General features: G+C 37.5%; 1 protein-coding gene across 4 annotated transcripts in view; it reads right to left on the bottom strand.

Moving 5' to 3' along the window:
• Positions 1 to 17,924, bottom strand: part of dennd11 (DENN domain containing 11) — a 31,332-nt gene that overhangs the window by 11,551 nt on the left and 1,857 nt on the right. For all 4 annotated transcript variants that reach the window (XR_015760444.1, XR_015760445.1, XM_043709423.2 and 1 more), the window contains exons 2-5: positions 14,743 to 14,842; positions 4,664 to 4,822; positions 2,482 to 2,644; positions 513 to 651 (exon numbers count right to left, since the gene is read on the bottom strand). Coding sequence is in view for 2 of the 4 variants with exons in the window: in XM_043709423.2 (XP_043565358.2) it covers positions 513 to 651; positions 2,482 to 2,644; positions 4,664 to 4,822; positions 14,743 to 14,842 (561 nt within the window). In the remaining 2 variants the exon portion in view is untranslated. The remainder of the gene's footprint in view (positions 1 to 512; positions 652 to 2,481; positions 2,645 to 4,663; positions 4,823 to 14,742; positions 14,843 to 17,924) is intronic.

Genomic DNA, 17,924 nt, shown 5'->3' with positions numbered 1-17,924 from the left:
CCCTACATTTACCCCTGACTAATGAACCTAATACTACGGGCAATTTAGCATGGCCAATTCACCTGACCTGCACATTTTTGGACTGTGGGAGGAAACCGGAGCATCCAGAAGAAACCCATGCTGACACGGAGAATGTGCAAACTCCACACAGACAGTCGCCCGAGGTGGGAATCGAACCCAGGTCCCTGGCACTGTGAGGTAGCGGTGCCGCCCCAAATTATACTTTATGTGTTTAATCAAGCAAAAATAAAATAAAAATGATGACTCATCTTGTTTCTAATCAGGAATAGTGCTAGCTATGTAACTTATCATTTTTTCAGGTTACTGCTGCACAGCTTGAGCTGGAACCTTACAAAATGTTTCATGCCAATAACTGGAATTATGAAACTATGGAGCCAACAGTCACTATTGCAAATGACAGAATGGTCTGTGCTTCATATTCTCATTTTTAGCGTTACATGAACTTTAAATTGCGAGCTGCATTAAAAACTGAATTCAATCAAAGCACGCACCTCTGTAGCAGACCACTCCAACGGGAGGGGGAGAGAAAATTAAAATCCGTTTCCTTAAAAGTGCAAATTTCCAAAGAACCATTATCTGTTCCCCAAAAAACTTGATGAACTGTGACATGCACCCTGCAGGATGTGTGATCTGTTTCCAAGACAAGAATTTTAGCAACATTTCAATAATACTATTTGCTAGTTAATTGACTGAATAAGGATTCTGGCAGCAAATTCTCAAATAATGACAAATCCAAACAGAGACACATATCATGTATGTTTTAAATAATAATGGTGTTTTTAGGACAAGGACTAGGTTATTGCAAATAAAATTCAAGATAACGCTGATCTTGGGTATACTAAATATTTGAGAAGATATTAATATTAATTATTCAAACACAATGAAAGGTGGAGCAATAAAAGTGAAATTAGCCCTTCCTGGGCAGAACCCATGTTTTCTCATAACGGTTGGCCAAACCTGGACTCTAATAAGTTGACTGATCACAGACAACATGACAAAGTCAAACAATGGCACTTACTTTTCATAATGGATGGACATAAATATAAAAAGAAGCAGGATTGTGAGATGTAAAGTAACATTTAAATCTTATTCCTAATTGAGTCTATATCAATTCTATACTTTGATTTATCAATGTAGCATTTATTCATTCTAGTTTATTCATATTCAGTGGATTATCTAGAGTCACTTCTGCCAAACCTATTAAAAAAACAGCGTGCTGCACTAGTGAAGGAAATTCATAAAAATAACTTTCTCGTGCTTCCCTTTACGTTATAGGGTATACGTTTAGCTAGCCAAGTCCATTGTCTGGATCACTTTGCTTTTCAAACTCTCTTGTTAAGACATTTCTTAAACCCAACCATTCAATCAAGTTCTAATCACTTCACTATCAAACTAGTTTTGGATTTTTCAGTGAAGTAATGAACTAAATAAGAGTAGTGCAGGTTGGTCATTAACTAAAATGTTGCTTTCAAATTACACTCCAAATGTACTCCATAGAGAAATAAATTCTGCTCTTGTACAACTTGTTATGCAGGTTTAGATTAGATTACTTACAGTGTGGAAATAGGCCCTTCAGCCCAACAAGTCCACACCGACCCTCCGAAGAGCAACCCACCCAGACCCATTACCCTACATTTATCCTTCACTTAACACTACAGGCAATTTAGCTTGGCCAATTCACCTAACCTGCACATTTTTTGGACTGTGGGAGGAAACCGGAGCACCCGGATGAAACCCACGCAGACACGGGGAGAATGTGCAAACTCCATACAGACAGTTGCCTGAGGCAGGAATTGAACCCGGGCCTCTGGCACTGTGAGGCAGCAGTGCTAACCACCGTGCCATCGTGCCGCCCAAAAGGCTTTTGTCTCTAGGTCAAAGTGAAGTGGATGCATGTTGAATGCCTTTGCTCTCAGCACAATTTGTAATGGTCAAATTTTGATTGTTTTGTTCCATTTGCCAATAGTCTTGAGTCCATCCAATTAAACTGCTCATTTAGCTAACTTGTGGACCTAACCTTGAGATTCATTCCAGATAATAAGCATTCAAAAGAAAAAAAAGCTTTGGATTCTTTTCCCCCTAATGATGTGGACACCTGAAGCTATATTTCCCAGTCGATTCAAAATTCCAAGTTATTACATTCATTTTAATCTGCTCAAAACTTTCATTTTTCGAAAATGTTAGTGGAGAATGTACATTCCCACTTGTTTTGCACACTATAAACTGAAGCTTTTAACATCTAAACCTAATACAAAAAGCATTATTGGAATTGCTTAAAACAAAGCCAAAAGAACTTAATTTTCAAGTGATTATGAAATTCAACTTGTGCCAAATTAGCAGAGTTCAGATGACAGTGGTATCGCATGTAGTAATTACCATATTATTTGGGTTTGCAAATCCCTTTGAACAACTATATGCCTTTCATACACCAAATGCTTTAAATAGTTGTGTTATTTTTACCTTCATCTCTGGATACATGTACTTATTAACAGGTGGCAACCAGTGAAGGGGCTGAAGGGATGTAGGAATTCCTTTGCTGCTCATCGCTGTTGGTAAAACACCTTTCTTGTCTTCATAAAAGGCTTCTAATTGTGCATAATGCCCAGGGATTTCAAGCTGATGCCTGTAAAAATATACAATGTATTCTGAACTATTTGGGGATTTTGTAACTTTGAGAATTTCAGTTCAATATCTTTACTGTGTGGAGGGGTTTTTAAAATATTGCCTATCTTTAGAACAAAAATTGACACTCAATTTATTTAACACAGTTCTATGTCATCTGGACAGACCATGTTTGTTAAGCTTACAGGGAAGGGTGGGGAGTACAACAATCCTTTCTTAGATATTGCTTTCAGATGTTGGTTGTACTTATGTCAGTCAATAATCCAATAATTGTACTAAACTAAATCACAGCAATTCATTCAATGGTTATCCAAAGCTTTTGTCTCTAGGTCAATGTGAAGTGGATGCATATTGAATGCCTTTTCTCTCAGCACAATGTGTAATGGCGAGTTGAGGTTCTGCATGTAGGTTTGCTCGCTGAGCTGGAAGGCTCATTTCCAGATGTTTCGTCACCCTTCTACGTAACATCTTCAGTGGGTCTCCAGGCGAAGCACTGTTGATAATTCCTGCTTTCTATTTAGCGAGCAAACATATTTCCAGAGCAATTTGTAATGGCCAAATTTTGATTGTTTTATTCCATTTGCCAATAGTCTTGAGTCCATCCAAGAAAACTGCTCATTTAGCTAACTTGTGCACCTAACCTGGAGATTCATTCCAGATAATAAGCATTCAATACAGCAAGAGGGATGAGATAGACTAGGGCGAAGTGAATGCCAACATGCCCCTTTTCTGTGATCTGCAGAATCAATAATATATTGTAAGTATAGACCAATGGGTATGCTATGTGCATAGTTTAATGCAATTTTTCTCCAAATCCAAAGAAGTGCAGAAAGAAAGAAATATTTAAAAAAGACAAATTTAGATGCTTGGTGCACAGACCGTTAAATTCCAAAGACCCCAGTACATCTGGTGGCATTACAGTGCTAAAGGGAACAGATGAATCTCCAGTTCAGTAAGAATTAACAAATAGTACACAAAATGCAATATATCACATTGTGTATCTCACAGCGGCTGTCTTAGTTCAATAAAATCTAGATTGTAAGCTACTGATACTGAGGAAACTTCCAGGCTTGAATGTTGCTCTATGTAGAGTTATTTAGAGGGTAAGGAGGCAGGGAAAATTAAGATAGCAATTATTTTTTTTTCTCAGTAAGCAATGTGAGAAAAAGCTTAGTTAAGTCCAAGAGGAAGTGTGATATCTTCAAAAATGAATTTCAGCCATTACTATACTAGTGGTGGACTCATGTAAGGTATAGCAAGCTGCTGGAAGGGTATCCACGTTTATAAAATTAGATTCAAATGACTGCAAAATCAAATTGATTGTTGATGAATTACACAGATGATACATCAGTATTAGAAAATAAACATAAAATAGGTTGCACTTTTGAGTTTATATACTTCAGATCTGAAAATGAGTTTCAATTGGAAACTTGACTAAAAGCATGTTTTATTTAAACATGGAAACAAATCAAAAAATACAAAGGAATAAAACATAAATGAGAATGAATCAAATTAAATAGACAGATTTTTGTAATTCTCATGGAGGTGCGAAACTGGTGGGTGAGAATGTATTAAATCAAAAGATTTTTAAATAATGAATCAGTAAAAAAGTACAAGAAAGTTCATCAAAACATTTCAAGAACAAGCAAATGTGTCAGTACCAACAGAAGTCAGTATTATGAGGGAAATAAATTAAATAGGCAGCAATCTATTAATTATCACTTTTTACACTTAGCTGAGAATTGAGGCAAAAGGTTTTCTTAGTAACAAATCAGTAAAACAAGTCTATTTAAGTCTACATCAGGAAACATTCAGTTAGCAGCACAGAGTTCATGTCGTTTATTAGTAACAGAATAATGTAGGTACAAGTTAGTGAAAGGACCTTTAAGTCTGCTTGGAGAAAAATACCTATTTAGTCTACAACTGTATGAGTTGCAAACATTTTTCGATCTGTGAATGCTTACACCATTCACATGAAATGATTCATCACATTAAGGGCTACTAACACAAGAGCCCTCACCTGACCTGATTCTCCAGGAAATGCATGTATCTGTATAGGAGTGTATACGATGGGGACAGTATTCCAACAGATTTCATTCGAGCGCCTCGTTCCAGTTCACTCTCCACAGGCATGTTGGCAAAGCATGCCATACCAAAGTAGTTACCTTTTCGAAAGTAGCTGAAAGCACAAAGGACAGCTATCTGATCAGGAATAGATATTAAATTTAATTGACCAATTGTTTACTTAAATTCAATCTTCTGAGATAAAGGTTTTAAAAAAAAACTTATTAGCAAAATACAGATGAAATTTCCCAAGACTTAAGGCTTACCTGATACACTATTAGCATCAAGGTGCTTAAGTCAAAGACTGACGGTTTTGTAACACATTTTGAAGCTAGAAGCACAAGACATGATGGCAGCAAACGCCCTCTACTGGTTGAAGTCCAAACAACACACATAGATTGATCATACTGAATAGCAGAACAGGCTTGGTGGGTTGAATTACCCCATCCTATTCCTAGCTCTCTAGGATGTGTTAATATCAAAAAACAGAAAAGATAGGTTGACTTTTTGGATTTAAATATTTTGTCATACCTGAAAACTGGAAATATATAGGCTATTAAAAACAAACAACACAGAAAAATAATGAGTGAATCAGATGAATTAGACAATTTATCTATTTAAAAATAGATGCTGATGAGCTGAAAGCTAAAGTTAAGAAAGAGGCATAAGTTCAACACTTTCAAGAAGGCGAACCATTTTTCTAACAATCATTCAATGGTTACAGCATAGAAGGATGTAGCAATTTAGACAGTTATGGCTGCACCTGTTTTTAACAAGAGCAATTCAGTTACTGTCATGCACCCACTCTTTCCTCTAAACTCTGCAAATTAATTTTACCTTTAGATGCTCACCCAATTTTCTTTTGAAAGTCCTAAATAAACTGCTTTGAGGTAGTGCTTTCATGATTTGAACTAAAAAAAAAATATTGTTTTTTTAATACTGATGTGTCAAAACAAAAGGGTTTGAAATAGATGCCCATTTTGAGTTGGTTGTAAGACTCCCAAAATTACCTTGGCTACACCTCCTCCCACCCCTCTCCTGCAAAAACATGAGCCCTGATTCCCAATTCCTCCGACTCCACTGTATCTGCTCCCAGGAGGGACAATTCCACTCCAGGACATCCCAGAGACTGAATGCCAACAGGTGGAGCAGTTGAGGGAACATCTCTGATCCACATGAACCAAACAGCCCCACTGCCGTGTGGCCAACCACTTTAACTCCGCCAAGGATATGCACGTCATGGGCCACCTCCAATGCCAAGTCAAAGTCATCCACCGACTGGAGGAAGAACATGTCATCTTGTACCTTGGGATCCTACAACCACACCGCATCAACACTGACTTCACTTGTTTCCAAATCTCCCCACACCCCTCATCCCAGATCCAACCCTCCAACTCTGCATCCCTGTCTTAAACCTGACCTACCTGTCTATCTTCCATCCCACCTGTCCATTCCACCCTCCCCATTGACCTGTCACAATCACCTCCCACCTACCTTCCCCCAGCCCCCTATTTATCTCTCAGCCCTCTTCCCCTCCCCATTCCTGGTGAAGGAATTATGCCCAAAATGTCAATTCTCCTGCTCCTCGGATGCTATCTAACCTGCAATGTTTTCCCAGTGCCACACGTTTTGAATCTGACTCTCCAGCATCTTCAGTCCTCACTTGCTCCTTTGTATTCTATGGCTCTATTTGTGAAGCCCAAGATCTCTTATGCTTTCTAAGTGGTTTTGTCAACATGTTCTAGAACTGTCAATGAATTATGTGAAGATACCTGAAGACCTCTGTTCTGGCACCCAATCAGTATTGCACTTTACTTCCTCTCATCATTGTTCCTACTAAATATGTATCCAAGTTATGTGCATCTGCAAACATTCAAATTGTTCCGCATACACCCAAGTTTGAGTTATTAACATTTAACAAAAAAAAGCAAGAACTGACCTCTGGGAAAACCCATTGCATATCTTCTTAAGCTGGCATTCAGCCACTAAGCAGTCTTATTTCCTTACATTTAACTTTCTATCCATGAAGCCATTGTTCCTTTAATTCCATGAACTTCAACATTGTTAACAAAAACTTATTATGTCACAAATCATTGCTGTACCTGGCTTGCTCAGTCTCAGGGCTCTCACCCCTTCTGCCCCCTTACTTCGCAGAAATGTGTTCTCTCACTCACTCCCACCAAGCACAAGTTTTCTACCCTATAGCGTTGGACTTATTCTTAAACTTTTTTTTGGAAAAAGGATGGAACATTTGGAATTATCCACATTCTTGCATGACCCCTGTGTTGAAGTAACATTAGAAGCCCCTCTGTGATTTCCATCCTTAATTCCCTCAACAGCCTTGAATGCACTGCATCCTCTACTTCTGACATCCTGCATCCTCTACTTCTGATTTCCATCCTTAATTCCCTCAACAGCCTTGAATGCACTGCATCCTCTAATGCCTCTATCTATATTACTTTCAAAGCGGCATTTTTGAAATTCTAACCTACTAAACTGAAGTTATAACTATCATTTCCTTCTATCTTAACAACAGTGGTTAGACTAGATTTTCACAGCTGTTTTGCTTCGAATCTCATATAGTTTACTTCTACAAAAAAGGCCTCGTCTCTCATGACCCACAATATGTCTTGCTTGCGCAACACAATTTGTAGCCAGGGCATAGATCTGAGATGAATAAGAAACCTCTGGCTATGTTCTTTCAGTTATTGGTCAGTAATCATTTGTCCTCAAATGTTTTCTCCACTTCTGATAAGGGAGCAGATTAACATTTTACCAGAATCATGTCTCAAGCTACAAACCGACAAAGATTAAAGAGTGAATAGATAAGTGAACAGAAGCAGTGACATGGTGTATATTTTCAAAGCTAACCTCAACTCCCAGAGAAGCAAAAACACCAATAAATTCTGAAACTGTGATGTAAATTAGATAAGGTGCAGGTCTTAAATCATGATGATATTAGTCTATTTCTATGTGAGGACTCTGGCTGCACCTATAGAATGATCAAAAGTAGGACAATACTATATGATAGACAGATGCTTCAGTTTTGTCACACTGACATGAGTGCTAATCATGAATGACAAATCATAGACAGAGGCCATTTGGCCAACTGCACCAATGACAGTGCTATACTAGATGCATCTAAGTAGTCCTACATCCATGTTCTCTCTCAGCCCTGAATGTATTTTCCCTCTATTTCAAGTAGTTTTCAATCACCTTTTGAATGTTACAGCTGAATCTGCCTCACCAACCAGTTTTGGTAATGGTCCAAAATGCAACCCAATGCTCTAAGAGGATGTTCCACTATTTCATATACAGTTTATTTGCCAGAATGTTATCCATTGGTTACTGACACTTCTGCTCCTGGAATTAGTTTCTTGCTTACTTTTAAAAATATTTTGTTTCGCTTCTATCATATCACCTTTTAAGCTTCACTGCTTTAAGTAGAACCACCCCAGTTTTGTGCGCTTTCCACATTACCTGAAGTCTTTCAACCCTGGTAACATTCTAGTAAATCCCTTCTGGACTCTGCCAAGGCTTTGACATTGCAGTAAAATTAGCCTTAACAAATCTAAAATTTTAGTAGCTGTTACACTTCTTTAGTTCAAACTCAACACTGAATTTAATCATCAAATGATTATTATTCCTTAGTGTTTTATTACTTATCAAGTCCAGCTCTTAACTGGTGTCATGATTCATATTGAGCTAGTAGTCCAACTGAGGTCCAGTCATACAAGTTTAGTTTCACTTGTTTTTGTACCATTAATAAAGCAAACAATCTCATATGCTTTTGAACTTCCTTTCAATTAGCCCTGCCACATCCAAAGCTTTTTTTTTGTACATGCATCCTCCAATTCAAATTTAGGAGTCATCATCTATTTTAGTAGGAAACTCATCAAAACAACTGAGAGGAATAAAATATATCTAGTAAACATTTTTAGCTACATTCTCAAAGTATACATACTCTACCACTACCCAACTTTATGACAACAAGCTGTGGTATCTAATTTTAACTTTATGGAAAAACCTGCTTTTTTAATCTACCCTATTATATACTTTGTTTCTTTCTGATAAGCTCTTTGCTTATTTAATTAAATATGAATTGTCACGGTCATTGCCACAAGTCAGTCAATTGTAGATTGTGAAGAATCAAACTTGAATGAAGAAGCCAACATTGTCTTCAAGTACCCTCCAGAGTAAAGCATCTTTTATATCACCATTTTGTTGTGGCTCAAATGCAAAGCTAACAATGCTTAAAATTACACAAATCAGTGTGATCAGAAAAAAAATTATGCAAGTAGCAGCAGTTCCTTCTCCACAAACTCCTCATTCCAGCCTAATTACTTTCACCTGACTGCTCCCTGTGGCTGAACATAATGTTGTGCATTTGACTTCCAGCCTGGCTGCAAATAACCCTGATTACTAGACTTAGTTATGAATAATTACTTTAATAATTTAACAATAAAGGAACATTTATCAAACTGTGGTCATTGCGTGATCAAATTCAATGTTAGTTTTGAAAAAGCGACGTAACAGCTATTAAGATTCAAGGTTTGTTAAGGACAACTTTAATGGAATTAAACAGAGGCTGATGACATCAACTGGGTCAAACTCCTAATGGATAAAATCACAGACGAACAGAGAGAGGCATACAAGTAAATTTTAATTTAATTCAGGATCGATATATTCTCAAGAGACAAGAGCTCTTCTTACAAAGTTAAAGGATGGATGTTTAGACAGAGGAGACAACAAAACTAGAAGGCACTGGTAGAAATATAAAAGGTACAAAACAAAGCTGCAGAAAGGAATACACAAAAATTTATTAGAGCTAGGAATTAACAAAATAATGCTAGCATTAATAAATAATATTTTAAGAAAAGGGTCAGTCAAGGGCAATGTATGTCCTTTAAATCAAAACGTGGATGACATTGCAAATTAAAATAACAACATGGCAGACTTGGTGATAACCCTAGTTTGTGTCAGGTTTCACAGCATTTGAAAAATTCTAGGACTAAAAGGACTTCATTTCCACGGCATGGTTTTAAAGGAAGGTGATGAAAAGATGCTTTAGCTATAATATTTCAAAGTGTCTTCAATTCAGAAATTACTCCCTCAGATTGGAAAACTGCATTATTTAAGAATGATGAACAAAACAGTCTAACATTAGCCATTTTAAAGCTGTCATAATCTTTAATGAAAGACAGAACAACTGAGCACTTGGGAGAAATTCGAGCTGATTATAGTGATTGCACATGGGTTTCTAAAGGGTATATCATAGCCCAATTGATTTTTGTTTATAAAAAAAAAGTGGCTAGAGTAGGACTGAAGAATGCCTATGGACAACATTCATTTATGTGGATGCCATAAAATTAAAATTAACCAAAAACAAGTAGTCAGCAGGTCAGGGAGCATCAGGGAGAGAAACATGCAATGATTCAAGTTGATGATCTTTCATCAACACCAGTGTGTATGGATGGAAAACATTTCCAGAAGACATTCAGCAGGGGTAGGGTTGCAATTTGGAGACTGTTCAATAGAAGAAACATTGATGGAACTTAAGGCAAATATTGGCTAGGTTAGAGAATAGAAAAACACAGATAATTGATGGAGAAACACAGGAGTCTGGCAGCATCAAAGGAGAAAATAAACAGTTAATATTTTGAGTGCACTGACCATTCTTCAGAACAGACATCAACTAGGAAAGGCATTTATGCTAATGATTTAGGAGGGGATGGTGGGCAGAGAGAGAGAGAGGATTGATGGAGACAGAGGTCCTAAAAAAAAGGACAAAAAAAGGCAGACAAAGGGATTGCTGACAGTAAACCAAGGGAGAGAAGCTAGTTAACTGATAATGGGAACTATAAGTGGTGAAAATGGATTGGCAGCGCTGAATGGGTGTTGGGGAAAGTAAATGATATAAAAGGGTGTATTCAGATGTAAAATCAAAATGAGGTCCTTAATGATGTAATGTCCCCGAATAGATAAAGTCTTGTCCTTTCATCTCGTTGAGGCTCAGTAGAGCACTACAGCAGGCCTGGGAAAGAAATGGTGACGGTGGTACGGTGAAGGGGCAGGTAACTGGAAGCTCGGGGTTATTTTTACAAATAGCACGTGGTTATTCCTCAAAGTATCTGTGTTTTGTTTCCCTGGTGTGGAGGAGACTGCATTGTAAGCAGCAAATACACTTCTTGTGGCGGCTACACTCTCTTTGCAGTCCCCTCCACGCTAGGTTTCACCTTTCTCCCCTACCTCCTCATCACCTTTTCCTAGCTGCTATCAATTGTGAAGAAGGATCACTTGACTCAAAACATTAACTGTTTCCTCTCCACAGGTGAATTTCTCCAGCAATTTCTGTTTGTGTTTCAGGTCTTCCAGCTTCCACGGTTTTTTTTTTAAGGATAATTTACAAATGAATCAGAAGGAAGCAACTAGTGGTTATGGCTCTAAATAGGAAGATTTAGTAGATGGTTCAAGAACTTAAAACTAATTAGCTCAAGACAAGGATCAAAGGCTCAGTTGCTACTTTCACTGGGAGTTTTTCTTATATAGTGCACCAAAAAATAGGTAAGAGGTGGAGTCTGAAATTTGTTGGCAGAATTTCAAGCCATTTATTTAATTAAGTAGAAATATTAGGATATACTACTCCAATCTAGACTAGAAAAAAATAATACAAATGCTAAAAAGGGGAGAGTAATTTGTTATCTGTACAACAAGAAAGGAAGCAATGCTGATTACGATTCTGAGAAATGAAATAGGGAAAGTAGATTACAATGTAACAGAAATAATTCAGCTAATGTGATCACAGCGCAAGTCAGCTTATATTAATTACAGAAAAAGAACAGTTAACATGCAGTGGTAAAGATGAGGAATATGTTAGCAGGGACATATTGGAATAGCAAAGTTTAATCAAAGGAAATCCAGCATGGATTTGTTAAAAGGCAAGTGCAGTAGATGTAAGGATATGCTTCTATAGCACTTATGTCACATAACTAACAAACTAAAGGCCTGGAGTAAAGATATAGAGATTCAAACTTGACCATGGTACCTTGAAAATTTAAACTTAATTAAATAGATCAGGAACTAAAAAGACACCATCAATAACTGTGACCGTCAAATCACCAGTTATCGTAAAATCCCACCTGGTTTACAATGTCACTTAAGAAATCTACCATTCTTACCTGGTCTGACTCACGTGTCACTCCAGACACAGACATGCAGGTGATTCTTGTGTGCCCTCTAAAATGGCTTATCAAGTCACTCAGCTATGCTAAAAGAGGTGACTCACCAACACCTTGTCAAAGGTAATTAGTGATGGGCAATAAATGTTAGCCTTTCCAGTATCCTGCAAATGGATTAAAAAGAATGTTTTATATCTGAACTTCAGAAGCAAAGCCCTACACAGACGGCTCATTATTTTCATGAACTCTCGCCTCTCAAGGATAAAATGGCAATACAGATTCCAAATTGGCTCATTGACAGGAAACAAGGGAGCATGAGTGGTAGAAACATTTTCTTTCAGACTGGGAAGCAGTTTGCACTGGGTGTTTCCCACTATCCAGCTTTGGGTCCATTAGTCTTCAATGTTATAAATAATATGAACTTGGATGTATAAATCAGCATTATAAAGTTTGTAGATAAGAAAGTTAACATAGGGCGAGCTACATTGAGATTAGTAAATAGACATTGAGGGATAGACATACTGTTGAATTAGATAGAAGCCATCTGCTGAGGTTCTAAAGTGGATAAGTGCACTAGAGATTATATAACATTTTGTAAGTGTTAACTATAAAGGGCAGAATTTTTAAAAGTGTAGATGAGCAGAGATCCTGGTGTCAATATACTGAAATCCAGAAAAGGTGGCAGGCTAAATTATTGAGGTGGTTAAAAAGAAAAAGTATGTGTTACTCATATTTATAAATAGAACCACAGAATTTTAAAAAAAGGATTGAGATGAAATTTTATAAGTTACTGGTTTGGCCTCAGCTGGAACATTGTGTACAATTCTGGGCATCACACTTCAGCAAAGAAGCAAGACCTTAGAAAGCGCACTGCTTACCAGGATGTTACTGAGATTGAAGACTTAGGTTTTCAAGAGGTTTGAAAAGAGAAGCCCAAAAGGTAACTTAGTAGAGGTTTTGATAGAATAACTAGAGATTTGCCAAAGAATACAGATTTACAGATTACAAATAAATATTGAAAAAGAGGAAAAAGGGAAATAGTTTCAGTCAGAATTTTCAAATTCTGACTTTCAATTTCAATACCTAAAAAAGTAGTGAAGTCAATTCCAAAATTATTTTGAAAACATAATGGCCAATTTAGGGATGTTGGACAAAGCATGACTGCACTTTCAAACAGTCACCAGAGGCACGATGTCTTGAGTGTCTTCTTTGCTGTTTTAAGATTCTATCACTCAAAAGGAAGGATAAGAATAAATTTTGAGTTGAATTGTGATAACTGGTATTATTAAGTAAACATCTCCCAGTAGGCCATTCGCTATTTAGATTAAAGCTGACTTGTATCTTAACTGCATTTAGCCAAATTGGGTCCATAACCCTTAATACCCAACAATTTTTAATTGACAGAGTCAAGTTTTTTTTTAAAAAGGAGATTTTCAATTCCTTTGTTGGAAGAGATGCTTTCCTATCAACCCTGATGGTGCAGCTAGATATTAAGATTAGCACAAATAATGATATCTTGTACAAAGTATTCCAACAGACTTAAATCAAAAGCCGATCTCTTGGTAAAAAGACTGTCAAAAAAGATCAGTGTTAAATTGGGCAGCATTGTGGCTCAGTGGTTAGCACTGCTGCCTCACAGCACCAGGGACCTGGCTTCAATTCCAGCCTCGGGCAACTGCTTGTGTTGAGTCTGCATGTCCTCCCCATGTCTGTGTGGGTTTCTCCGGGTGCTCCGGGTTCCTCCCACAGTCCAAAGATATGCAGGTTAGGTGAATTGGCCAAGCTAAATTGCCCATAGCATTCAGGGATGTGTAGGTTAGATGCATTAGTCAGGGGAAAGCTAGAGTTATGGGAAACAGGTCTGGGTGGCATTCTCTTCGGAGAGTCGATGTGGACTTGTTGGGCCAAATACTTCCACACTGTCAGGATTCTATGATACTAAATGCAATTTTAACATCTAGCAGGTTAATCATGTATTCTACTTTTAAATAGAATTAAGAGATGAAGGTTTGGTTTATTGTTTAATGGTATAGCTAGGTGGAAGAATCATTACTTCAGACAACGGTCTAATATTGTACCAGCACATTTTTGTAGGACACTAAAATGTTTAACTTCTTATTGCTCCATCATTAATTATAGACCAGTTTCTCTACTCATTTGTAAACTAAGAAAGGGAACATTTTGTCTCAAACCAAAACAGGAATTGCTGGAAAGGTTCAGCAGATCTGCCAGCATCAGTGCAGAGGAATCAGTTAACATTTTGGGTCCAGTGACCTGTCCTCAGAACTCTCCAAAATTTAGTCTCTATCACCAGTTCATATTCAATCACATCGGTGGGGTCTGGAAGCATTTATATGTCAGATCAGGTAAGAAAGCAGATTTGCTTCCCTCAAGAATAACATCCTTGAACAGATAGATTATTCCAATAATCCAGCAGCTAATGGTCACTTTTAAACTTCAGTTTTAAATTTCCAAGTTTTTAAAACATAAGCTCAACTGAAATTCTGCCTGGAATTGCCATGGTGGGATTTCAGTTATGTATTCTGTTAGCATTGTAACTAAATGCAAACCATATTTAACAAATAAGCAACTGATCCTACTGCCGGGGTGCAAGAATGCTCTCTTTGGTGGCAAACCAAGCTAACAGCAGATACCATCTGTCAATCATAGTAGCTTGATTTTGCAGAAATCAGAACTTATTCTGCTACGGGATTTCAGCAGTTCAAACTTAGACAACATGAATCTGTTACATACACAATTAAATCTTATTTAAATTAACTGACAAATTAGAATCAATCCTTCCCACTGAGGTTCGTTTCAGAGGAGTTTTGAAAAAGCTGTCTGGAAAATGACTTACACAAAATCAGAATTTATTCTGTGAGATCCACTGGCCATGGATTTAAATTCGACCCCTTCTAAATCCACTTCATGTGGCAGACACCATTCAATAATGTTACCTGTGGAGAAAGATGTCAATTATTACACACTGGCCATTTTACAGCACTCCATGAAGCATAGGTCAGCAACAGTCATATCTCTCAATTTTGAAGAAATGGCTTTTCTACATGAAATCCTAAACAATCCTAATCCTAAACTTGGACACCAGGATTGTTGATTATCAGTTTGTTATTGGGCTACTAATCTGTGAGAGGAACTTCATAAACTCTCAAACAAAAATAGAAATTATTGCACAAACTTAGCAGGTCTGGCAGCACTGTGAAGAGATAAGAATTAACGTTTTGAGTCCAGTGACTAATCCAATTTTGAAGAAGGGGTCTGCCAGACTTACTGAGTTTCTCCAGCAATTTTTGCTTTGATTCAGATCTCCAGCATCTGCATTCTTGGTTTTATTTCAGAATCTCTCTGTTGAGGCTGTATCATAACCTGTCTCTAGATCATGAACTTTTTGCTCTCTAAGCATAAGGCACATACAAAAGAATTAAATAGTGTGGGCGACAATTTGACTTTAACATCAGAATTCAGCCAATAGTTCAGCTTTGTATTGGGTCACATTTGCACTTTGTTTTGATGGGCTCAAGTTTAAAAAATGGAAGATGACAGACCAGCCAGGAAAGCACTTAAGCAGTCAGTTCAGCAGAAATACAAAAGCCTGGTTGAGGGTTTCAGCACTGAAGCAAGAATGGAAACAGGTAACATTACAATGTACGAAGAGATAATCTTGCCAATGATTAGCAAAAGTATGGCTTAAGATTGTGAACTGCATGGTTCAGCCTATATCAGTAGCATAGATGGATTCCCTGCTGCCACTGAATAGCCAAGAATGAAAAAGACTACAGACACATCAAGGAGGACAAGAGGGATAAAGTCAAAGGTGATGTTATTTTTGAGTCTGGTTAAGAGATTTCAGTGCCGAGATTTCAGGGGTGTGAATCAAATTGGAGAAAATAAAGTTCCGAAGGCTATCCCAGTTGAAAACTGCTCAAACAAACAATTACACTAAAGACTCCATTAACATGCAAGATTTTGTTAACTAAGTTTTGTTAAAGGTCCTTTCGAAAAAGCGAATGCTTCACGATTAGACTCAATTGAAAACATACCTTTATAAATAAATAATATTTGTGTTAAGAGATTACATTACATATTTCCTTATTTCTCTACAACAGTAACAGAGAATAAAGTCATAGAGATATAAATCACAGAAACAGACCCTTCAGTCCAATTTGTCCATGCCAACAAGATATCCTAACCTAATCTAGTCCCATTTGCCAGCACTTGGCTCATATCCCTCTAAACCCTTCTTATTCTTGGACAAATCTAGATGCCTTTTAAATATTGTAATTGTACCAGCCTTCAACACTTCCTCTGGCAGCTCATTCCATACATGCACCACACTTGCGTGAAAAAGTTGCCCCTTAGGACCCTTTTAAATCTTTCCCCTCTTGCCCTAGACTCCCCCACCCCAGGGAAAAGACCGTGTCTACTGACCCTATCCCTGCCCCTCATGATTTTATAAACCTCTGAGGTCACCCCTCAGTCACCGATGCTCCAGGGAAAACAGCCCCAGCCGATTCAGCCTCTCCCTATAGCTCAAACCTCCGATCCTGGCAACATTCTTATAAATCTTTCCCTGAACCTTTTCAAGTTTCACAACATCCTTCCTATAGAAGGGAAACCAGAATTGCACACAATATTCCAAAAGTGGCCTAACCACTGTCCTGTAGAGCTGCATCATATACTCAATACTCTGACCTATAAAAGAAAGCATAGTAAACAGCTTATAGATTCAGTCTGTGAGACATAAGAATTATGTCAATTATTTCATTTTTGTTCTCAATATCTTCAAATATGTTGCACAACCAGTGAATTACTTTAGAAATGGAGTCATGTGATTTGTAGGCAAATGAAACTACGTGCAAATTGCAAGAACCTAGTAAGCAGTAAATAAGGAACAATGAGTGTACAGCTTATTTTTCAAGGAGTGCAAAAAACATCTCACCTGAAAGAGATTGCTGCCACTAATGCATTCAGCACTGTACTGCCAAGACAGTGACAACAGGTGGCCTTGAATGGATTGACCCTGACCTAATTCAGAGGTAAAAGTACTGCCAACTCAGCAAAGCTAACATTTCAATAAAAGGTGTGTTTAACTTTATATCTTCATTAACACAGCTATTGAATAAGCCTTCAGGTTTTCAGAGGAATGAATTGTAAGATGAGTGTGCCAAATTTGATAAATTCTGGTACTACTGTTCAGAGTGCTGTATTCTATTAATTGTCATTGTAGGTAGGAAGAAAACTGGGAGCAGAACAGCATTAAGAGCCCTAAGGATGTCCATATATTATTACATAGAGCACCCAAAATTAAATCAGGCTTCATAAATGAAATCTGGTGCCACATGTCCTTGCTCAGTTATCCATAGGCCTAATATCAACCATGGAAATATAACATAAACCTGTCAGCTCTGTTCAAACAGGGACATCTGTATAAAATTATTCTTCCCTTTTAATGTATTTCCATAATGCCATCAGCTCAAAGCATTGGATTATAAGTAGCATTTTATCACTTCTACTTCAAGAATATTGGCTACCAAAGATAAAATGGCCTTTTTATGACAATACTTATAGCATAAAGCTACAAGGTCACAACACTGAAGGGCCTGAAAACTATAGCAGGGTACTATTGAAACATTCATGGTGTAAAGACATTTATTGATGACTTTAAATGGGTGAAACTATAAAAATACCGAGAGATTAATGAAGTTGGCTTATTTTTGGATCCTAAATCTAACAGACACCCCATCTCAACTCCACTATTAAGCACTATGCACATATTCCATAATTTCGGTTGAGTTCATTTTGAATGTACTCAATGTCCAAGAATCCACTGCTGTCTGAGGAAGGGGATTCCATAGACTCAAAATCATTTTGGTGAAAAAACTGATCTTAAATGTTGACGTACTTGGACTGAAGTAGTGACTCCTAGTTCTAGATTTGCCATCCAGAACACTTGACCCCCCCATATGTTGAAAGTAGTACTTTGGAATATGCTGATAGCCAAGTTCGGAACCCATGGGGATG

This window comes from Chiloscyllium plagiosum, unplaced genomic scaffold, assembly GCF_037043375.1.
Source record: "Chiloscyllium plagiosum isolate Xiang-an unplaced genomic scaffold, Cpla_swu_hap1 HiC_scaffold_19, whole genome shotgun sequence".
Lineage (NCBI taxonomy): Eukaryota > Metazoa > Chordata > Chondrichthyes > Orectolobiformes > Hemiscylliidae > Chiloscyllium > Chiloscyllium plagiosum.
Note: the sequence above shows the minus strand (reverse complement) of the source record. Positions and strands in the feature narration are given on the sequence as shown.